Below are 24,488 nucleotides of genomic sequence, written 5' to 3' on the forward strand. Positions count from 1 at the left end.
TTAACACACCTCAATGCTCCAGACCAGCAAACTGACAAAACTTTTATAGAGGTGCTCAAACCTGCTGATGTCAATTAATCAAAAACATTCGATTAGCCAAGTATTAGGGTTACCCTCTTAATTCCTGTGGAAGCAGTACGGGTATGCTTAGTTTGTCTCATGACTACGTGCAGTCCTCTGAAAACGTTCTTTTTCATGACTGTAAGTTAAACCTTGCTCCTGATCTCCTGATCTGATAAGTTAGCCCCACTCTGAAAGCTTACCAGATTGGTTCCTTAAATTTGTTATGGAAAAAGTACTGGCTGCCTTAATCTTAATTAGAATATAGAAGAAGCTTGTACACGATTAATGGGGCTGTTTTTCAGGTTGTACCTCGCTGATCGCAGTATACGCCCTCCCGTCTCCCACCACGATGTAGGCATGGAGATCAATGTTGTTCAGCGATACTGGAGTCGATCCCACATACACAGTACCGCTCACCTTACCGCTAACACGCTGGGGGGCACCTGGATGAGCAGCACAGAACGCACACAACAAAGCAGCTTTAATATGTAAAGACAACCAATGGGCACAGCACTTAGAAAAAATGGCCAAGATCTAACCATCAGGCAGACACTGGCGTCCATTTCCATAGAAGCCTGGTTGGCAGTGACAGCAGAAGCCTGTGGCATAGTCAGTGCAAAATGCATTCTGGGAGCACTGCTGCAGGAATCTAAATGAGAAGGAGAAAGTTGTAGTTTTAAGTACGATCGGTGCTTTTTTGATATGTATTCATGGCATCAGACAAGGCATGAGAATGGACAAGTGTCAGATCAAGCAGACACTAACTTAAAATATTATTTCTGCAGGAAAGAGCTTTTCTTTTTTAAGAAAGATCTTCAGATTCTGAGAAAGCAACTTTTACTCTTTACACTGTTTTGAACAAATCTCAGTGTTGTTAAGACACCTAACAAAGTTGTCTTTGATGTCTTTTCAATGTCTTACCAACAATGTCTGATTGGCTGTGTAGGTAAGCAAATTAAATTGCATGTCTACTCTTTACATACCTGGCACATGTTTCCTTATTCTCTGTAGTATATTGAATCACTATGAGAGAAAAAAAGTAAGATTAGAGGATACATGATACGACATTTAAACTCATTAGCCTAATGTTTCCACTCTAATGCTTCAGTTATACCCACTACATTGGTTAGTTTGCGCTCCACTGGTGACATCATCACTCAGCCATATTCATTTAAGCTCTCTGTTATGACGCAGCTACTTGCAGTATTCTCCTGAACAGTAAGTGTTGCTACTCAGACAAAACCTTCATATTGCTGATGGTTTAGGGGGAGAAGAGTTTTTCCGACTAAGTCTTATCTTTTCAAACTGTTGCAACATCTCCCTCTGTATCATCTGTGAATGTCTTCTGCAAAATTTATGAAAAATCTTTTATAATGATCAACATTCTATATTATTTTTATGACTTTTACCTGAAAATGAGTGATGGTAAGATGATTCACTTGAACAATTTATATTTTGTCTCCAATCTACACATTGTACAAAAACTTCAATTCAAATGTATTTGTATAGCACCAGATCACACCAACAGTCAGCTCAAGGCGCGTTATACTGCAAAGTAAAGACCCTACAATAACACAAAGAAATCAGATGACCCTCTATGACCAAGAACTTACTGACAGTGGGAAGGAAAAACTCTTTTAACAGGAAGAGACTCTGCAGCTGGTTGGGGGTGAGTGGAACAACATGAAATTTGCACACACACATGCAGACATATATGCATACACTCCAAGATGCTATATGAAAAGAAAACCAGCTGCTGCAGTCCTGCTTCAAACATCCACACATGCACATCTTTCCTCTTTAATGAGAACCTTCATTGACATAATACATTGTGTAGTCTTGTAACCCTCACCACTCACTGGCTAACCACAACCCTAAACTAAGCCAAATATTAACCTAAACCTCAATACCAAGTAATAAACAGTCCTTGGATGTGGCCAAGATGAGACCCAATGTCTTCACAGCATATACGTGTTCTGACTACGGCTCTAAATAGACTCTAAACTAAAAGACTGTTTATTTGTTGAAAGTGTCTCTGACTTGAATGCTGCACAATTTTTTTCTTTGAATCGACAAAAAAATAAATAAATAACTGAGTCAGCAAGAAAACTGCTGACTTAAGATATTTAGATTGAAACCTTAAATGCCTATTCTTATTAGAACTGCTCAAGTCTGACCACAACCTCACATGCTTAAGTAACTTCTCTTAACAAAAAACATCACATGGAGCTTGCATAACTCCTGAGCGAGTGCATTGTTCTCTTTGACTTTCTCATTTTCTTTCTCTCTTTTTGGGACGTTGGAATTTTCTAGGGAGACAAAGACGTAACAATTGTACTCCAAGTTTCATAAACATCAAATCCATAAAAATGCCGAAAAATATAAATGTGCTTTCTAAAAACTTCAAAACACATAAATATAGCACTTGACATTTGACCTTTTTTAAAACCCGCTTGAAAACACACTTGTATTCTTTAGCTTTTAATTGTGACTAGTCTTTCATTGTTTTTTTACTATGAATGTTTACTATTTCCATTATCTACAGCACTTTGGTTCAACCTGTGTTGTTTTTAAATGTGCTTATGAATAAATTTGATTTGATTTGATTTGCAGCAAGATGCTCCATATCCCATCCTGCCTGTTTCCACTTTTACTATAGCTCTACAACAAAATAGTGAGCTTAAAGACATATCTTGTTTTCCTAAAAACATGCATAAAAATGTCAGATAGAACATTAAACACTTGGTGACAGATCTCGAAGGCTTCTCAGAAAAAACTGTTTCTTTTTCCCAAACTGACCTAATAAGATGAACTCACTTACACAGACAGTTTGCTTGACCTTATATAAGAGGTTCACTGAGAACACATTCTTATTTATGGCAAAATCCTGTGGGAGTAGTTTGAAGGGGAGGGAGCGTGAGCACACACACCTGGTAGCTACACAGCACAACGGCAGTATTGTATTAGGTACCGCTCGGCAGCTGGCCAAGACAGCGAGGTAGCGTTTTCCATGAAACTAATTTCAAAGAGTAGAGAAAGTGCAACCAAGGTTATTTTGTTATAGCTACAATGTACAGATGTCCCCAAATGCATCACATGCAGGCAGTGACAAAGTTACTGATATGAAAAGAGGACAGCTATGAGAATTCACTCTCTGTATATGTGTATGGGTTTGACTGTGCCTGTTCAAAACGTGGCTGTGTGAAATAGGCACATTTTTGGCTGTGGCTTTCTTTAGAATGGCTCCTCAAAACATAGTCTCATGTGACTCACTTCATTGTCACAGGAATCCAAAGACAAATAAATAAATAAAATTGCATGAAAAACAAAACAAAGTGTATACTTGCCCAGTTATCACTATGACAACTTGACTGTGAAAAAGACTGAACTTTTGACCAGCTGTCCTTTTTTTTCTGACGTCCTTTAAATGGCCTATTTTGGCCTAAGCGTGAAACGAGCACACTATGAAGTAACTTGGAAAACTGTTGGAAAGTGTATCTAGACGATTCAGTGAGGTACCACATATTGATTTGACTGCTCTGTGCACTTCTTTAGGATAAAGTTTGCTGATAAGTTTTAAAAAAAGAAAAATACTCATTGTTTTTTTCTTACCTCCTGTGTCAAAATTAACCTGTTCTTCATCCACACTGACCACATGTGCTCCAGGGGAAAGAGGCGGAGCATTTCTATGTGGGGTGTGCACATTCACCACTTTCAGAGGCAGCTGCAGAGGAAGACACAGGAGAAATATGTTCTGGCATTGAAAGCAATAAAATCCAAGCCTGTAGCTGTAATTCTCTACAAATATCATAATCCAGAAAGTTATGATCTGCGCTATGTTCTCATTATTTTGTTGACAACACCATTCCACTATGACCATGATATTTTCTTAAATTGTCCTTTGAATTTAAAATCCTTTTAACACCTGACAACCCTGCTGTTTCAATTCCCTTTTTTCATATCTAACTAAGGCAGTTGTGATGGCAAAAGGTGTGCATAATACCAAGTTGTGCATGATAAATGGTTAGTGGGTTATACTACAGTTCTTTGCACATTTGAACCACTGTTACCTGTGGTTGCTGTTCCTGGGGCTGCTGAGCACCTCCCTCTGCGACTGTCTGTGGAGGATTAGGGGAAGCGTACTGCCTCTCTGGTGGCTCGAAACCATACACAGGTTCAAAGGTCAATGGTATATTGTCGCTCCCATAATGGTTTTGCGGTAGAAGGAATCTTGATCGGTCACCATCAGCAGGTGCAGGCTGGAATTCAGGGTTCCTCCCTGTTAAAGGATAATCATCTTCTCTTTCTTGGGTATTAGGGTCAAACGTATTCTCCACATATTCTTCAAACTCATCATAGTCTGGGGTGGTGGTGCCCTGGAAGGAAAAACAATGGAAAAGTCAGAGGAGTAAAGAGCAGCATGGGTGTCTGAGGTTGTGGTGGCAGCTAATAAAACTGATTGGACTGGGGATTATCTAAAAAGAACATCAGAAACAGTGTGTAAGATAAAGAACAGTGAAAACAATCATAACAAGAGGGTTGTGTCTGACTGTCTTATCTGTTGGGAAGCCCAAGATGGTAGAAATGTCCTACACTGGTGCCAACTCCACCCAACACCCAAAGAAGGGTCACACCAACAGATTGTACTGTTAAACAAGTCTAAGCCCTGGATCAGATGGTGGCAAAACTTCCCCTGTGCAATAGGAGCAGGCGGTGGTTAACTGAGGGCAGATGGAAGAACTGCAGGCCCAGGCCGAGCGGCACAACCCGGTGCTGGAAAACCTTGTGGTCTGGTCTGGGGCCGCAACTCAACTGCCTCTACTTACCATGGCTCTTTGATCATGCCACACAAGACAGTGGAGACGTATGACCACAGCTGGTCTTGGATATGTTTGAGGATACAGTGTTGGAGGCTGGTAAGCAGCTGGTGGAGGAAAAGGCTGTGTGGCTGCTTCCCCTATTGTCTGGGGAAGGGCAGGCAGCAGCGCTCAGCCTACCAGCGGTTTTTCAGGGGAACTTTAAAGATGTCTGGAAGACTGTGCTGGACTGCTTGGGCTACTCCCATAAAGACCAGTGCTGCCAATTCCACAACTCCAGACTGGGAGTGGGAGATCAGCTATTGGCCACACCCAGCTGGCTGTAACTAGGGATGTTGTAGTGGGAAATGTACATCCTGTTGCTGGTGGTGCTGATATAATATGATAAAACCATAATAAAATCGTGACCCAATTCTTCTGGATGAGTCCTACTTGGAATGCCAGTCAGGTCATTTCACTGGAGTGCACAAGGATATCCTTTTGTTTTTAGTCTTGGTGAATTATGCAACACAATATCATGAAGAGGTGGCTTTGTGAAGCATTTCAATTTCTGCTGAGAGTGTGGTCCATGAGCTGTTTCTGGTCATATTCTGAATCCCAAAAGAAATATTTACTGACCAGGGCAATTTTTTCAAATCTCACACATGGGCTGGTGGAGTGTGTGAATAAAGCATTAAATTCCATGATGTTTGAGGAGAAGTTCATTCACAAGGATGAATGAACTTGGGACTGGTGGTTAGACCCACTGTTGTTTCCACTGTAGGAGGTGCCCCAGGCCTCCACTGATTTTTTCTTTTCCTTTGAAATGCTGTTTGGCAGAAAACCACGTGTGGTGTTGGACCTACTTACAGAAAACTGTGAGAAAAGTCCAAGCAAAAATAAAAGAAGAGAGGATGTCAGAGGATGACAACAGAGAGGCTAGACTCAAGTAGTTTACACCAGGAGGTAAACTACTTGTGTTTCTCCCATCCTCCAGCTGAAAAGTACTTGTCAAGTAGTAAGGGTCTTTTGTGGTCACACATGATGGGTGGGTGATGTCAATTATGAGTTAGCACATTCTGCCAGGGGTAGAGCCACAAAAATATACTGCCTGAAAGTGCAGAGGCAGGCAGATCCTGTTTCTCTGGTGAGCTTGATGAAAGACAAAGATGGGTTGGGGCCCATTCCCGCCATTCCTTCGTGACGACCATCTCACACAAGCCCAGAGAGCAGATGCTGTTAGGTGGTTCTTGGAGCTGAATGGGTTCATCATGAACTTTGCAGAGCTAACTAGTCCCCTGACCAACCTCACCCGAAAGTGTGAGTCAGACCTGGTCCATTGACAGAGCAGTGCCAAGGAAGCTTTAAATTCCATTTGACTGGGTAAAATAAACTCTCTGGGGATAACCATGCTCCATAGTCCTAACTTCTCCCTGAGGGCAGGTGGCCGTTTTGTGTTTGCAGGTGAGGGGATTCGACTGAGGTATACTTCGGTTGTAAGCTGTCAGAGCGCAAGACTAAATACAGCACAGCAGATAAAGAATGTCTGGCAATTCTGTAGGCAGTTGAAGCCCTCCACTGTTATCTCCTGATATGCTGATTCACCCTATGTTCGGGCAATGTTTTGCAGAATGATGGCTCCATTGCACGAAGGATGCCAACACCCAGATCATCCAACGATATCTAGCTTGACAGCCTTTCAAATTCACGATGATCCAAAGGCTTTTGAGGTATAGATGGTTGTGGCTGATTTCCTCTTCTGTGGGCAAAGGAAGTTTAGGCCGGATGGCTCCGCATCCCAGGTTGGGCGATTGGGGTATTTGGTGGCGGGGTGTGGTTTTGGCTCAGCGCCGGGAGAGCTGGAGCAGAGGGCTCTTTGGGCTGGCTGGCACAGCTGTCAGCAATTGTCTCATTATGTCTCTTCTATTTATGCAGTAGCTCGCTGGGACCAAGGTGTGTATAGCAATCACTTGGACTAGCAGCCAGAAGAGCTACTAGAGCTGATAAAATTGAGTGGACATGTCACTGTTAAAAAAGCGTTAGAGATAACACTGAATGAATAAAGAAAGCAGCATAGCAAGAACGTTGTGTCTGACTGTGTGTGTTGGGAAGCCCATGATGGCAGAGATGCTCTACAGCAGGTGTGTCAAACTCATTTTACATGGCGGGCTACGTGCAACCCACTTTGATCTTAAGCGGTCCGGACGACTGAAACTCCCCATTCTGTAAAGAAGTTACATATTTAACTGTTTTTCTACATGTGCCAATAACAGAAATCTGTCAGCACGGCTCTTTGGACTTAAATTGTAAGAAATAAAATTAAAGTAAAAGTTCTGGTAGCTCATTGCTCTGACTTCCAGTTTTGTGTTATTTGTTTTTTTTTTAATTGTTTTTTAATTGTTTTGTTTTTAACTGTAGTCATAAAAAAATGAAATTTCTATAGTAGAAATTGAAAAGCAAACTTTTCTGTTTTTCACAAAGTTACAGAGGTTTTACTAAAGACATGGCTAAGCCTTTTGCAATTTAGCATAATCTGGAATGATTTATGAAAGTTGAAATTTCTGATGTACTCAATAGCAGAAATTAGGCTTTCTTGTTAGAGGTCATTTGGGGAGAAAAAATTGTGGCCGACAACACTGTACAAAGCAGTAGACTGGTGCATAATAAGCAAGGAAATAAGGCAGAAAATGTAGATTTTTGATGCACTACAGTATATTTCAAGAAGATATATTGTTATCTTCCAAAAGCTAAATCAAGCAAATAACAAAATTACCATATGGGAGTCATATCCTACAGTTGGTGGAGTAGAAACAGGACCTTTAATGGATGCAGGTACAATGTTGTCAAAGGAATAACGGTTTCCAGTGTGGAAAAGCCAAAGGCCTGGAATTCCACTGTTACCAAACCTAGAGCAAAAGAAATCAGACATTCACAGAAGGATGTAAATAATTATGTGCACCACAAAAAAACATTTTCTGTTGTTATAAATGTCCTAAGCTTCTCCTGCAACAGCATTTGAAGAAAAGGTTCAACAAAGGACATAAGGCAAGGCACATAACAATGAATGTGAACATCTTTTTTTGAGTCACTAATTTTAGCTTGACATTTACAACCTGTAATTATTAGCTATCTGCCCCTTATTGTGCTATACATGCACTGTCATTAGCAAGCTCTTACTACATACACATTTATTTACCAGTATTTGTTTTAGCGATTACTGTGTGTGTATGCATCTTGTTACTTGTTTCAATTCTGATCATAGAACAAGTCATTATTTGCGTACATCTAATTCTAAGGTTAAACTGTTGGCTGCAAAGAAATTTATGGTTTAACCTTTTTTACTTACTGGTAGAGGTTTTTAACACTCTGCTCATTACTGGTGACACTGTAGTAAGGGCCTTCATTTCGGGAAGTTAATATATTTGGAATTTCTCCTCTGCTGAAGCCAACTCTTGCTGGAAGCTCTATCTCAACATTATACGACTCCTAGAAAAATAAAAAATAAAAAAACAAACAAAAAACAGAACAACATAATAACCATGTTCTCAAATAAAATAAAATAAAATAAAATAAAATAATTTGTCAAATATTTAGCAACAAATACTAACAATAACAAAAATTAGGAACTATATAGAATAATTCAATAGTCATTAAGGAACAAAATAATATGTAAAATCTGAGCAACCAAAACGTGCACACAGATACTAACATAACCCTGGTCAGGTGTTATGTTGACCCCTTTATGCACCTAAAGCAGCAGTGGCTATGTGAAGTGATAAAAATAGTGATATAAATACAATGGTTCATTTTGCTCGTGTACATTTTGCCCTACAGCTGTAACAGTGATGACTTAACTCTTGTTTGCTTACCTTAGGCAGTGTGCCAAAGAAGTTCAGACCGCCTTCAGGGTAGAGGAAGAGGACATATGAGTCTGTCTCATCATAACCAATAACAGCCTGGAACGTATTGACCTGTGGAGGCAAAAGCGGATTACAACATGGGCAGCAAGAAAAAATAACCCTAACCTGCTCAGCCAGGGTTCCAAGTGATCTGAGCAGGTACTAAAATGTGACATCATCACACTGCATGCCACCGATTGGCTAGTCTGTGGTGTCATTCCATGAGTCATGAGAGCGTGTCGTTCAGGAAAATCAAAACCACATTTTTGAAACCTAGCAACAAGGCTGAACAACGCCGTGTTACCCCGAGCAGCAGGTATAATCTTGCCTCGAAGTCCACTTTTATTGTTGGTTTTGTGTTGCATATTGATTACATTGTGGGACACTCAGACGCGTTGCTATGACGACAACCACGTCCATCAAGAGGTACTAAATTGTAATGGAAAACCAGTCGATCCATATCAAACCGATCTGAGTAGCTACTAATGGAAAAGGGGCTTGTGTGGCGTCAATCAAACACTTTCCAGGTGGATCAAATCTGGAACATCTAAACAGATATGACAAGGTCCCCAACGCCATTGGCTGACAAAACCTCCAACGTGTTTACAGATGGTTATAAACTTCACTGTTGTATTCTATTGTATTGTATGCCTGTGAGACTGTTCTATATTTGCAATCTTTCATCGATTGAACTAAATAAATGGAAACAAAAGTTTTTGTGAAAGGCTACTGATAAGAAAGTATCTAAAGTACAGTTTAAATCAGTTCATCGCTTGAGCCTTGTTTTCCCCTTTCCCTTTTTTATGCTTGAACTATTTGCAGGTTAAGTTACTTAACCCAAAAATTAAAAATAAAATGAGAAAGTCTGGCTCACTGGAAGCAAACTACACTACATATTTATGTTTTTCTGATTAACATAGTGTTGAATCCAGTTTTTACACATCTATAAAATCACCTCCAGTGTGTCCTGCTCAGCTTAACCTCCCTCCGATTATTCATTATTTTTACACTTACTCCTCATGTTTAAACTTCACACCTCTCCTGCACCTACCCTCTCCTCCTCCCTGTGTAGCCTGCCCTTCTTCTCTCATCTGCTGGGTCCCATGTTTAGACTTCTCACCTTTCACACCCCCCATGCCTTGCGGTCACCAAAACGACTACTTAATCTCATCTCATCTCACTTTACACAAACTAAGCTGAATTGAATGAAGTCTGCATGGACTGACGAATGAGGGAATTCCATTTACACGGGAGACTGTGACTTGAAGAACTTATCTCCTACACGTATGGGGGAGGCCAAGCCCACTGCTCAACCACAGTTGAACAAACACAGATTTAGTGAATGAAGGAGACACTGTGAGTGATCCCATGTTGTTTTCCTTTGGAACAAAATCCAATTATCCGTAGACTCACACATAAAAAGAAAGCAACAGATATACACACACCTCATACTCTCAGCCCCCAGCCCAGATGTTGATCTCCACAGCTGTCTTCCTGTGTGTCTCAACATCTTTCAGGATGACTTTACAACATGCAAACCAGAGACCAGCTACAATGTGTTAGCCAGGGGCCATGGAGGGCACACACACACACACACACACACACACACACACACACACACACACACCTACAGATGTTCCTCCACCTATATTAATCTCATGTGAATGCATGTGTGTGTCCCCCACCTTGTTTACATCAACATCTTTAAATGCTCTTGCTGTTTGTGGGCGGGAGGGATTTCGGAGCCTCTGGGCTCTGCGCAGTTAGTGAGGAGGGGGGCTTGTGTTTTCAGGGAAGGAGGAGAAGACGCTGGAGCAACATGACGTGATGTGTACCTTTTTTTGGGGGGGAAGGGGGGGGGGGATTCTGATACTCCAACTAGATGTCTCTCCTGTTTTTGTTGCTGCTTTCTTGGGAGCAGGAGGAGGAGAAATGAAGGACACAGCGAGAAGCAAAAGGAGCACTAAAATTGTAAGGATGATCTGATATCCTCGTGTTGGTGTTGTTCCCAGACCATCATGAAAATGTTGTTCCAGGTTCAACATTGCAAGTGACCAATCGCATTGTTGTGACGTTATTCTTTTGCGCGCCAAGCCATTCGTGCATTTATGAAATTCCAATGTTGCAAGGACAATATCAATTCTGCTTACCGTTTATTAAAGGGTTACGGTTAGGGTCAGGGTCCGTTGATCGGCGGACAGAGGCGGTTTCACGCAGCTTTAGTACAGTTTTTTGTTTTACGCCGGTTTTTCCCGAAGTTGCAAAAGTATGACGTCACAACATTCTGATTGGTCACTTGCAATGTTGATCCTGGAACAACATTTAGTATGATGATCTGGGAACAACACCAACACGAGGATATCAGATCAACCAAAATGTAAGGTTAAGTTGAGAAAAGCAAAAGGAAGTTTGTTTGTTTTTTCTCTGTCTACATGTAACATACACCAATCAGCCACAACATTAAAAACAGTGACAGGTAAGGTGAGTAACGCTGATCATGTCTTTACGATAAGGTGAGTGCTAGGAAAGCTTGGGCCTGACATCCATGTGGATGTTACTTTGATAGGTACTATCCACTGAAATATTGTTGTAAACTACAACCGTTTTCGTTTGAAAACGCATCGTTTTCTCTCAGTTTTGGCCTCCCGTCCACACTGAGACGGAGGAAAACACAGCGTTTTGAAAACGCTCTCGAAAACGCATACATTTGAAGACGGTGCTTCAAATGCAGTGTGGACAGCGAAAACGGAGACTTTAGAAAACGATGATGCATATTAGTCATATGATGCAGTCATGTGACCAATTAAACTAAGATAGCGGAGGGCATTGTACAGCAGTTGTTTTGTTTACTCTCAATTTTGACAGCGATATTAAAGATTAATATCAGTTTGTACATGCTTCAGATAGCTTTTCTTCAAATTCTTTAACTCTCACTCGCTTTTGCAACTTTGTACTTTTGTGTTACTCACAGCAGCAACTCCACGTCATTGTTAGTCCATTTAAAAAACTTTTCCTCAACATTTTGCCGCGATGTTTCAAAGAACCGGAAAGTAAATAAACGGCAGACAGAAATGAGGCAGGTTGAATCTCCTTGCGTTTCACGCATGCGCAGTACTGGAATGTAAGCGTTTTCGGGCGTTTCAATGTGGATGCACAACTCTGTGAAAACACCGTTTTCAAATCTATCCAGGCTAGTGTGGACGTAGCCTCAGTCCTGTAAGGTCCTCTGTGCTGGTCCCCATCCCGTCTCTGTCTTTGTACTCATGTGTTTGTCTGTCTCCCCAAGTGTGTAAAGAAGTCTCACAGCTGGAGAACAACAAATTGCAGCCAACACACATCAAAGACGTTTAGACTCTGTAGCTCAGTATGCATGTGAGAGGTCCCCCGCTCCACACACACACACACACATACAACACTCAGACTCCCTACAGGCGTTGTGTCACACCTTTTTAAAGCGTTTCCTCACACTCTTTGCTGCAAGCAGACGCAGGCACAGACGTTTAATTGTCTCTGGGACCAACAAATGTTTCTTTTGGGGGCCATGCTGACTGTTTTAAGGTTTAGGTGGTAACATCATCCATCTGCTAGGCCTGTCTGCTCCACAGCAGGGGGTGAGAGAGTCTGAAAACACCTCTAAAGAAAAATACCGGAAGTTTATTTAGAAAGGTGATAAGCACTTACATGAACTTGCCTTTTAGACCTGTGTATAAATCACATTAAAGTCAATTATGTTTTATTATCATGGGACCAGTTCTCTACAACCGCTGTCACAAAGTGATTTTTACTGCACTGTAAGGAAACAAGCCTACAATATTCAAGAGATACGCCCAACATATCAGGTGATCACGATGGTGGGAAGGAAGAACTCCCCTTTAACATTAAGCAACCACCTGCAGAACCAGGCTCAGAGAGAGGCGGCTGTTCGCTATGACAAATCAGGACTGAGGAGACAGAGAAGGTAAAAAGAAGAGGGAATGAGACCAGGTACAACAAACAGGACAAAACAGAAGAGAAAGAAGACTGAAACCTGTGTCAAGTTTTGTTTTCTTCATCATTTTTGTCTCTCAATGGCAGCCTATGAAGTGTCATTTGTTGCATTTTGAGTGGCCCAATGATTTATGTGATTGCATATGATGATGATTCATAACAATCTCCCTTCTTTTGGTGTTTTACTTTTAAAGGAATAGAATTAAAATTAAAATATTGATATCACTTTTAAGTTTGCACTCTAAATATGAAGCTAGAACTAGCTTAGATAGTTAGCTATGATTAGCTTTGCTTAGCATACAGACTTGATACTATAATACTATTTAATAAGCTTTATTCTGTATACACAGATCATGTAAGCAAGAAATATTCCTCATCAGCCCTAATCTAAACAACATTTTACATATACTGCAATATAGATCCAATTATTTACAGCCAAGAAGTTATTTTTGCAAAAGTTTGCTTAGCTGATGCCAAGTAGCAATGAAAAAGAAGCTAAAAGGAGTCAATCCAAACGCCTAACTTATTTTCTTACAGCCTGGTACAAAAACTGTTTCCCTATTTCTAAAAACTATCTGATATGATAATATTCATATCACTCACCCTATCAAAATCTATTCATGTTTAATGTTGTTAAACGGCCACTTTAAAATGTCATCGCTTTCAGCATTCAGTTGTACTAAAAATCACTTTAGTGAGTTGCTTCCTCAGTTTTTCCACTAAGTTAACTTTGCTTTCTAGGATATTTCTTGCCAAAATTAGCATGCCATACAACATTACACTAAACTACGTGTATGACAACATCTCATACAAATATGGTCATGCATGGTCAAGACTGATTACCAAACTACAAACTTAGAATTCATGAATCCACAGGGCTGTGTAAACACACTGGCTGTATCCATCTTTTATATACACTCTTTTCTTGACACTATGTTAACAAGGCTTTGAATAAACGACAGCAGCCGCAAACATATATCAAACTGTTGTGTAGAATTAATTTTAGGACTCTCTCAGTTTACTCAACATAGTTTATCTTACTTTGGGATTGTTTACTATTTACTTATTTATTAGTAGTGTGGTTTACTGCCTTGAGATAGTTGAGTCTACTTTACCTCACATAAATTAAACTGAAGACAGTTTCGTTGATTTTCCGTCTCATCTGGCTTTTAAATAAATGACTCAACACACTGTAGCGGATGTTCTGAATCATGTCACAGATATTTAAAGCTGGAACCCAGTCTGCTTTGCCTGGAACATCCCAGGGAAACGAGTTCGGGATAAATGGACTTCACTTGTTTGTTAGTTGCTGGTGTTTTATCTCGTCGGCCGCACAGCTCCAAGCAGGCAAAGTGAGGCAGACAGCAGCTGCAGCCCAGTTGCCAGCCTCACCAGAGTGCTACAAACGGAACTGCCTGCAGCGTGGGAACTGGCACACACACATACACACATACTGACTACAGCCCAACACTCCTGTCAGTATCTTACTGTTGTCATATGAAAATCTCTACACTAATTTTATTTTTTTGTGACTTTTTTTTTTTTTTTTACCTTCAGCTGTTTATAGCTGAAAAAAATCTGTCCAGCTTTGGGGCTTTTGAAAGCTTTTCAAAAGCTTTTTTTAAAATCAAGAGCAAATGGTGGTTAACCATAGCTGCTTTTCTTAGATCCTCAAAGGTTTGCGAACATGAATCTATTACGTAACTACAAACCAGACAGCTATGAATGTGTACTTATAATTACTAAAGCGATGTCCCAAGTCATCATGAGTCATTTTTTGGACATCACAGAGCAGTACACTAAGGCAAACTCATTTTTCCCCTTACTTTTTGTCCACTAATAAGCAGAATCTTTCTCAGGGCGTAAAAGCAGAGTAACATCTTCTAAAACTTGAAGTTCAGTCAGTCTGCTTTGGACCGGGATGAACATATTTCAGGGGGATGCCTCCTGTGTCACTGCAAGGAGCCACCAGAAATAACAAATAACACCGATGGCAACAGCACCTCCTATTGTGGTACAGTAACAAGACAGTTCAGCTGGCAATACCTTTCTTTTTCCACATATAGCAAATGCAGAGGACAGATTTATAAAACCAGAAAACATGCAAAGATATATTCTAAGATCAAATCTTCTTCATGTTTCCTCTTAAAAGGCCAGGACGATTGCTAAGAAATGACTGTGTTGTCACTTTGAAAGACAGTCATGTTACATATGGCATCACGCACTATCTGAGTTGATCTACATAATGCTTGTGAACTACATCTTGAACTGAAGCTGAGTAAAACCATATATAACTATACAAAATGATGGATGGCACTTATTGGTTTGTAAGTCCAGCTGTTGAGCATTATTGCCATCCTCCGTATGGGTGAGAGACGGATCTAGCTTAGAAACAGAGGGACACTGGACAATCACATCATCATAAATTCATCAGGTAATGAGATAATAGGTCAGGGGAGCCGAGAATCATTTTGCTACTGACTTCTATTATACACCTAGATTTTGTTTTTATGACCAAATGATTCCCCTCATGCCAATCATTAGCAAGAGCACAGGTTTAAGGCACTCCAAAACCTGTGAAAAACAGAATCAATTTTTTAATATTTTGCAATATATTAAGTACTGTAATAATATATAAATTAAGATTTATCACCTTTTGTTAACCATAAATTATGTCTTCAAAGTTAAACTTTGTCAGTATCTATCTTATATAACAAGATAAAGTTACCTAACTTATTTTTTGCTGCAAATTCAGATTGACAAGCATACCAACGCTGTCAATAAACTTGGCCAAATGTTGCCATAGGATGGAGTCAGTCTGCAGACAGTCTGCAATTAAATGGGGTCAGGTTCTCAATTATGTGCAATCTGTTTCTGATAATCCAGCAATTAACAGGGATAAATCATTGAAAATGACATATCTGTAGCTGTTTACGTAGACAGAAATTCACATTTAACTATTACATTTTCTGTCAGCAAACCACCTGTTCTGTAGGAATATGAAAATGAGATTATCATCTACAGGGAGTGCAGAATTATTGGGCAAATGAGTATTTTGTCCACATCATCCTCTTCATGCATGTTGTCTTACTCCAAGCTGTATAGGCTCGAAAGCCTACTACCAATTAAGCATATTAGGGGATGTGCATCGCTGTAATGAGAAGGGGTGTGGTCTAATGACATCAACACCCTATATCAGGTGTGCATAATTATTAGGCAACTTCCTTTCCTTTGGCAAAATGGGTCAAAAGAAGGACTTGACAGGCACAGAAAAGTCAAAAATAGTGAGATAACTTGCAGAGGGATGCAGCAGTCTCAAAATTGCAAAGCTTCTGAAGCGTGATCATCGAACAATCAAGCGTTTCATTCAAAATAGTCAACAGGGTCGCAAGAAGCGTGCGGAAAAACCAAGGCGCAAAATAACTGCCCATGAACTGAGAAAAGTCAAGCGTGCAGCTGCCAAGATGCCACTTGCCACCAGTTTGGCCATATTTCAGAGCTGCAGCATCACTGGAGTGCCCAAAAGCACAAGGTGTGCAATACTCAGAGACATGGCCAAGGTAAGAAAGGCTGAAAGACGACCACCACTGAACAAGACACACAAGCTGAAACGTCAAGACTGGGCCAAGAAATATCTCAAGACTGGTTTTTCTAAGGTTTTATGGACTGATGAAATGAGAGTGAGTCTTGATGGGCCAGATGGATGGGCCCGTGGCTGGATTGGTAAAGGGCAGAGAGCTCCAGTCCGACTCAGACGCCGAGCAAGGTGGAGGTGGAGTACTGGTTTGGGCTGGTATCATCAAAGATGAGCTTGTGGGGCCTTTTCGGGTTGAGGATGGAGTCAAGCTCAACTCCCAGTCCTACTGCCAGTTTCTGGAAGACACCTTCTTCAAGCAGTGGTACAGGAAGGAGTCTGCATCCTTCAAGAAAAACATGATTTTCATGCAGGACAATGCTCCATCACACGCGTCCAAGTACTCCACAGCGTGGCTGGCAAGAAAGGGTATAAAAGAAGAAAAACTAATGACATGGCCTCCTTGTTCACCTGATCTGAACCCCATTGAGAACCTGTGGTCCATCATCAAATGTGAGATTTACAAGGAGGGAAAACAGTACACCTCTCTGAACAGTGTCTGGGAGGCTGTGGTTGCTGCTGCACGCAATGTTGATGGTGAACAGATCAAAACACTGACAGAATCCATGGATGGCAGGCTTTTGAGTGTCCTTGCAAAGAAAGGTGACTATATTGGTCGCTGATTTGTTTTTGTTTTGTTTTTGAATGTCAGAAATGTATATTTGTGAATGTGGAGATGTTATATTGGTTTCACTGGTAAAAATAAATAATTGAAATGGGTATATATTTGTTTTTTGTTAAGTTGCCTAATAATTATGCACAGTAATAGTCACCTGCACACACAGATATCCCCCTAAAATAACTCAAACTAAAAACAAACTAAAAACTACTTCCAAAAACATTCAGCTTTGATATTAATGAGTTTTTTGGGTTCATTGAGAACATGGTTGTTGTTCAATAATAAAATTATTCCTCAAAAATACAACTTGCCTAATAATTCTGCATAACCCCCATATGTCTGAAAATAACACATGCATGAAATGCAAAAGGTGGATGCTATATACACACAGGTTTAAAAAAAAAAATTATGTCTCTAAAATGTAAAATCTCTAAAATTTAGACTTAAATTGTAGACTTAAGATGAGATGTCTAAAACGTTACTTCTTCTTTGGCTAAAATAATAAGATTAATTGAATAAACATTACTCATGTGAGAGTAATTTAACTGATAAAAAAAAGGAGGTGTAGTTCATAAAAACTCATTGATCCTCTCCATGCACCTTGGAAGCAGGTGAAGTTGTGCCAGAAAATTTTTGCTGCATTTATACATTAGACAGAAGTTATGTGCAAAACTTTGACTCTCTCTGAGAGTAATTGCAGTCTGTCCAAAGACTGTTGTCCTATTTTCAATCGCATGACCGGGCACTTAGCTTGCTCTGAATTAGAGTGTGTCCAGTGTCGAATGTTTGTTGTTGTTTTTTTGTTTTTTTTTAATATAGATGATTTAATGTAAGTTTGCTTGGCTAACGTTATCTCAGGATGGTGGTGCATGAGATGAGCCACTTTGCTTGTAGTATTCCCAGAGTTTTTTAAATGTATTTGATAAAATATTGATATTTGGTGTTCCTATATTGATATAATACCCCCAAGCAAAGTACTGCAATACTATACGGTATTACAACATTTTCCCCACCCCTACAATATATTAATATTAAATATAAATAGAGACATCTGACAGATGAACTGATAAACCTGCGGTTTGCCTCCACTTATCACCTCAGAGAGAATGCTCACTTCAAGGGACACACAGGCGTTTCTGATTGTTTGCCTTTATGCTATGAAACATGACAGTAGGACACAAGGAACTGAAGTTATCAAGTTTTGCTTTGATGAACAAGCAAGTTATAACATGCAATTAGTTAGCTTGTGAATCTGTAGCTGTTGTAACTTGCAGAGCCTGGCTAGCTGTTTACCTTTCATCTGGCCTCTGCGTTAAGCTAAGATAGTCATCTTTTTTATCTAATTCGTGACAAGACAGTGAGTATGTGTGAAATGTCAACCTGCTCTTTTAACATCAAGATAACTCTAGTGCTTCTTTGGATGAGATATTTTTCCAACTTCGGGCTGCTTAGTGTTACTGATAATCGCTCAAAGTAAAGTCAACACTTCTTAAAAGATCTAAACACTGAAAGCAGTCTTTAGCGAAATGACTGCGGTAATTAGCTAACAGAGCACCCTGCTAGTTGATGTATGGGTGTGTATTTTAAGTCAAGCAATTTCTGTCCAATTTTGATAATAGCATCTCTAAGGCTAATTTCATCGAAAACACAGCTCAGCTTATTAGAAGTGTGAGCCTTCACTCTTTCGCTTTAATTCTCTGTCTTCTGTTTTCCTGTTATTTCATCTCCAGACGCCACACATTCTGCCCCCTCCCCCTGAAACAGCATCCCAACACCCCCCAGTACCCACCCCAACAATCACACACTTCAGGTCACACACAAACCAATCTGCCCTCAACACACACCACCCAGCACCTCTGGCTAATCACTTCAAAGGAAGATGCTATCAGTCTAAAGAGAGACCCACTCAAGCAACTAAGAGAGCGCTCCAATCTGATGAGCAGCACGGAGCGCTTAAATAGCAAAACACGTCACTTCTTGTACTTTAGGAGGTACGCTCCATCCTCTAATTAGCATGTTGTCAAGAACTGAGCTAAGACAAAATTCCAATTTTGGGGCTCGGAGAAAAAGCCCTTGTTCACTTGGGGGCTTGTAAATCCCGATCAGTTCCAGAGAAAGCAGTTAAGAGGGTTAATGTTGCAGTAGCCATTAGACTACTCTATGATAATTTTTTAAACATTCAAGGAGGAAGAAACAAGCCTAAAAGAAAGCAGACCGTGAGAGCAACAAAAAGAACAAACAGAGACGAGGAGGGCTGACAGAAAGAAAGATCCCCTGGTGTTTTTCCTTAAACCTACCACTCCCTTTATTCCTCTTCACCCCAAATTCTGCACACCAAGAACATCAAGGAGCTGTTTGTTTGATCAATAGTAGGTCTGGCTTTACTTGGAGTCTCTCCCAAAGTTGGACTGTAACAAAGCAACCAATGCTTCTCCTGTTAACTCTTCTTAATACAGCTCTTTAAGTTCTGGATCATTTGCTTGGACAAGATTTTAGAAAGTATTAATATTGACATTAATATGAAAGAAAACCTATACAAATGTCTGACGGATACACCATAATTTAAACCCTGCTAGTGTCACTACACTTTGTTACACTTTAAAAGACATGAGCATGTAGGTGGCAGGAAAGGTCTCATGCAAGGGTCACTGCTGAGCTGCATTATGACTGCACTGCTTCTGCACCCACACGAGAGGCAGGAATTCTTAGACTCCACTGATTTGATATTGACCATTCCTGAGAATCATCATGCTTTAGTGATAGCTGTCATTACGGTCGTGGTTACACAGCAAACAGGAACTATCAGCGACCAATACTTTAAATGGCAAATACAGCATTTAAAAAATGGCACAATTATCCTAGATTACACAAAACGGAAAGACAAAAAAGGATTTAAAGAGTGAAACACGAGGAAAACCATTAGTGGCGGAGGGCAACAATGGTCAATACATGTTTGTGTCTACTGGTGTGTGAACTGGAGAGGATAAAGAGGGCGGGGGACACTTTGATGACTCTTAAAGATGATCTTTGACCCTTTAAAAAGGTTAAGAGGCAAATTTGGGGAAGAGGGATTACAAATAATCTCCCCAACCTTAGGGTGATTACAAGTCATGCACAACAGCCAGGAATTTGGGATTAAGTGTCACACAAGAACCAAAACATACTAGTGTGGGGTATGTGGGCTGTTTACATGATGATAAAACAGAACTCCTCCATACAGGGAGGCCCTGGAGCTACTGGTGTCTCTTCCTTTAAAACATCTTACCTTGTTTGGAGGGCTAGGGGGTCGAGTTTGTTCTTCGTATGCCGGGACATTTTCCCACGTTGCCACTACAGCGTGTGTGGGTGTGAAATTTGCATCTGGGAACCCCCGGTGTACTTCCTAGGCGAGGAGATGAATGAACGAATGAGGGAGGAAGGGAAAGGACGACACATGAAATAAGGGAATGAAAGACAAACACTGAGCTGATGGATTGAGACAAACCAAATCTGTAGTTAATTAAAGTTCAACAGGTATTTTTTTCTCTAGTGTTTTATAGCATCTTATGAGTTTTCAACACTAAAACTGTAATCATTACACACCTGTGCGACTCTGTTGAGCACACTGGGTATTTCAGTCACCCTGTAGTAAATCTGTCCTCGCCCTCCGCTTGTGTCAATGTCAGCCAGGAATGGAGCCACCACAGGGAAGTCTGTGGGGAATCCGTCATCAACGTATTGCTTCTCCATTGGCAAGTCCTGGGCTGATATGATGCCATTGGTGGCCACCTAAAGGGAGGGAAAGCTTTAGTTTGGAATATTTGGAATACTATCACGAACCCAACAAACCTCCTAATGAACCCATTCGCCCTTGTAAACCACTAGAACCCCTTCATGGACTCCAGGAACCACATAATGAACCCCTATTTTCCTCAAAAACCACTGGAACAACCTCGGGGTGCCCTCCCAAATTTTTCTGATCAAGATTTAGAAAAGTTCTGACCACATGCAGCCACAGCTGTACTCAAGCAATTCAATATTTCCATTTGATGCTACTTCACAACATTTTAGAAGGAGATTTTTACAAGGCTGTAGATAGATCCCCGTGAGTCAAAAGATCAGTTTTTTCTACTCTTGGCTCTGTATGACATCAGTCAGAGGGACTATCCCTAATATGGTCATTGAGAGCCCAAACCTTTGACTGTGAGCACAGAAGCCCCACCCAGCTGTGTGTTAAAGTGATGTACACATCAAAGCATTAATATTGGTATTCCTGATTATTAAAGTGGCCATGTTGCATAATGAGCATTCTCACATGTGACAGTATTAATCAGTGCAATGTTGCTACCACTTAAACCTATCTATCTATCTATCTATCTATCTATCTATCTATCTATCTATCTATCTATCTATCTATCTATCTATCTATCTATCTATCTATCTATCTATCTATCTATCCTGAAATCTTTGATTCTCCTTGGATAGCTTGCATGAGTCACAGTTCAACATAATCTCTATTTATCACATACCAGCCCATGGTGTTGTAGAAGTGCATTGCTGAGACTTAGTTCAAGTTTTAAGTGAGGATAATAACAGTTTACCACTTTCTTTGGATCTAAGAAACGTTGTTGATCTCAAACAAGAACAATACAACATCATTTATTTCTTGGTTATATTTTGAGTTATTTTCCCAGATCTGCAAGCTATCAAATAATAGTCAGTTAGAAAATAGTTAAGTAGAAGCTTTAAGTGGCTTTTTTCCTTTGAACCCATTGGTTCACTTCTACTTTGCAGCATGGCTACTTTGCAGGCTCTGACAGGAGGCACTCTGGGCAATAATTACTTTTACTTTTAAAGCATTACCTACATTTGACTGAGCAACACTTCTACTTATACCGGATGCTCCTACAGCAGTTATGGTAAAAGAAAAAGAGTTAATTTATTTGCATCTGTTGACATCTGCTGAATATAAAAGTGAAGTTGCTGAGAGATTTGGATTTAAATATTAGGAGCGCAGTTTGTTGAAATCCTATTCAAACATTGGTCCTTCATGAAAAAAAGAGTACACATGATAATAAACCCAATCTCCTCTGCTGTCCATCTCTTTTTTTTATTCAGCCGTGAATGAATCGCTCCATTTAGCAGAGGGGAAACAGCAGCACAACTCTCCTGCGCAGATTATTCAACAGCTGCAAATATCACCTGAGACACGTGAAGCGGGAACTTCAGCGAATCTTTTTAGGTGCTCACAAAATAGACAACCTCGACTGAGTGCAAATGAATAGTAATGAAGTCGTACTTACATATAGCTGGGAGAAAGGGGAGTTGAAGAAGTACAAGGGTCTGGGAAGGGACAGCACTTTGGACGTCTCATCGTCGCCCTCTCTCAACACCGAATCTCCATTTAAAGTGCCGTAAGGAAACATGTCAGCCCTCTGGATGGCAGTAACCATAGTGCAGCTGCAGCACAGCAACACGCACGCGGCCAGCATCGCCCATCTCTCCATTGCACAGCCTGAGTGATCGAGCAGCGCTCCGCTATGAGAGGGAGCAGCAGGAGAGAAGCACAGCTGGACTCAGAAAGAGATCTTACTCACTCCTCCTCTCCACCGAGCCCCCGCAAACTCCACGGGGAGGGAAGGAGGAGTTTATGCCCACTGTGATTGGTCAAAGGCGGGGTGAGTGACAGCAGGCCGGGGCTGGAGGTAACATCTGGCTCGTATTAAAGAAAAGACAAATAGAGCATTTTTAATCCGGATGTAACTCTATCTGTTTCACAACACTGAAAAGACATGTGGTGTCATTTAAAAAAACAAACAAAGTGAGAAACATGTTTTCTTAAATAGTTTGTAGGTTTAATTTGAGGTTTTCGAGGAGGACACATTAAGTGAGGGGATCTGGAGGACTTCCCTGGGAAACTTTTAACTTACTTCCTGAATTCTTGTAAAGTTTTCTTAACAAATATGTGACTTTTCTGCATTTATTCGTAATGGAAATATCGTTATGTAAAGGAAAACATAAAATTCCGACACATCAGGTAATGATTCAGTATGTTAGGTTCACACTTCTATATATTGTATATAGATCGTTTTTTTTTTCTTCGTTTTTTTCTTTGTCAGTTTTTTTGGAAGCCACATTTGAATGAGATGAGATATTAGATGGAACAATAAGGAGTTAGCACTCTTGGTTTTGCACCCTTTGTTTCTAAGTATATACCTGTATGATCACCTGACAATCCACATCTGCTTCTTGGATGGGCTGTACGATTAGGCAAAATGCTAAAAACAAGGAAATAAATAAAGCTTATAGTGCTACGTCCAGTTGTCTGAGGTACAGACAACATGAATGGCAATGGTAGTGATGGTAATCTTTATCAGTAGAACCAGCTGTAAAACTTGTGGAAATACAGCAATAAGTCTGAAATTTTATGCACTTTATCACATTTTTGGAAAAGCCATCCAGTGGGCTAGACTAGAGTCTTTGCGGGCCAACTTTGGACTCCCAGACCTTATGTTTGACACCTCTGCCTTAGAGGGTGTCACTTAAAATCAAAAAATAAAATTATTACGAACTTTTCTTAGCCGACTAAGTAAGAAAAAGTAGTACGGTTATAACATAAACAATTCTTTTGTGCTTTTTATAGGGTGTACAAATTCAGACACACACTTACAGACAATTTACACCATGTCCAATGTATGAGCATTTCAGAGACTACTTACTGAAAACCCAGAACCATGCAAGAAGCCCTAAAAACTCATTGTGTTGTCTTGTTTGCCACCTGGTGTCTGCAAAGGCATACTGCAGAATATGCACCATGCCCCAGCTAAATTGAGTTTGAAAACAGTCATTTACAATTTTCAGCAATTGCTAAGAAACGTTTTTTGAATCCATCCATTTAGGACTGGACAGGCTGGGCAGGTCACAGCCCATTGCTTCTCTTGAAAGTTTCCACCCTACATTTACAAAAACACTCTTGCAAAATCTCACAAACACATCAAAACAGCTGTGTTTTGATGTGCTTCAAACCACATCGTTTTATCTGATCATGCATGCAATCAAATGAAGAAAATACTGGGCATTCAGAGCACACCACATCAAAAAAATTGAAAACAACTGGTGCAGGAACTGGAACTTGGACCTTTAATCTCAAGTGGTTGTTTCACAATATTACAATGATTACCAAAATATAAAGCAGACATGTCTCACATATTGTTTCTACATATTAGTGTTGAATTTAAGTCTCTCTCTGTTTTTGTGGGTTCTGGCTTCTATCGCTTCAACTTTTGGCATCTGTGGTCAATGTTCTGCATCTAATTATTGTGCAAATTGTGCTTCAGTGAGTGAGAGTGTGTTTAGTTTGTGGTGTATGGTGTACTTGGGGAACTCCTTCCAGATCTGGACAATCTGAGGGGCAACCTGGCAGCATCAGATGGACCGAGACATAATATCCCAGAGGTGTTCTAATGGATTTAGTTCAGACAAGCTTGGGAACCAGTAAGTAGTATCAGTTC

The 24,488-nt window shown here is 40.3% G+C and overlaps 1 protein-coding gene across 1 annotated transcript in view; it reads right to left on the reverse strand.

Moving 5' to 3' along the window:
* The window catches only part of nid2a (nidogen 2a (osteonidogen)), a 54,007-nt gene extending 31,462 nt beyond the window's left edge, over window positions 1-22,545 (reverse strand). The window contains exons 1-11 of the mRNA XM_085263696.1: window positions 22,281-22,545; window positions 20,581-20,766; window positions 20,264-20,380; window positions 8,729-8,830; window positions 8,206-8,345; window positions 7,633-7,765; window positions 4,134-4,439; window positions 3,676-3,787; window positions 1,047-1,086; window positions 603-712; window positions 373-506 (exon numbers count right to left, since the gene is read on the reverse strand). Of these exons, the coding sequence (XP_085119822.1) occupies window positions 373-506; window positions 603-712; window positions 1,047-1,086; window positions 3,676-3,787; window positions 4,134-4,439; window positions 7,633-7,765; window positions 8,206-8,345; window positions 8,729-8,830; window positions 20,264-20,380; window positions 20,581-20,766; window positions 22,281-22,484 (1,584 nt within the window). The 5' untranslated portion in view covers window positions 22,485-22,545. The remainder of the gene's footprint in view (window positions 1-372; window positions 507-602; window positions 713-1,046; window positions 1,087-3,675; window positions 3,788-4,133; window positions 4,440-7,632; window positions 7,766-8,205; window positions 8,346-8,728; window positions 8,831-20,263; window positions 20,381-20,580; window positions 20,767-22,280) is intronic.
* Window positions 22,546-24,488: the final 1,943 nt, after the last annotated feature.

Source organism: Mchenga conophoros, linkage group LG23 (assembly GCF_057382185.1).
Source record: "Mchenga conophoros isolate Kocher_MC1m ecotype Shallow Benthic linkage group LG23, M_conophoros_male_GT1.1, whole genome shotgun sequence".
NCBI classification, from domain to species: domain Eukaryota; kingdom Metazoa; phylum Chordata; class Actinopteri; order Cichliformes; family Cichlidae; genus Mchenga; species Mchenga conophoros.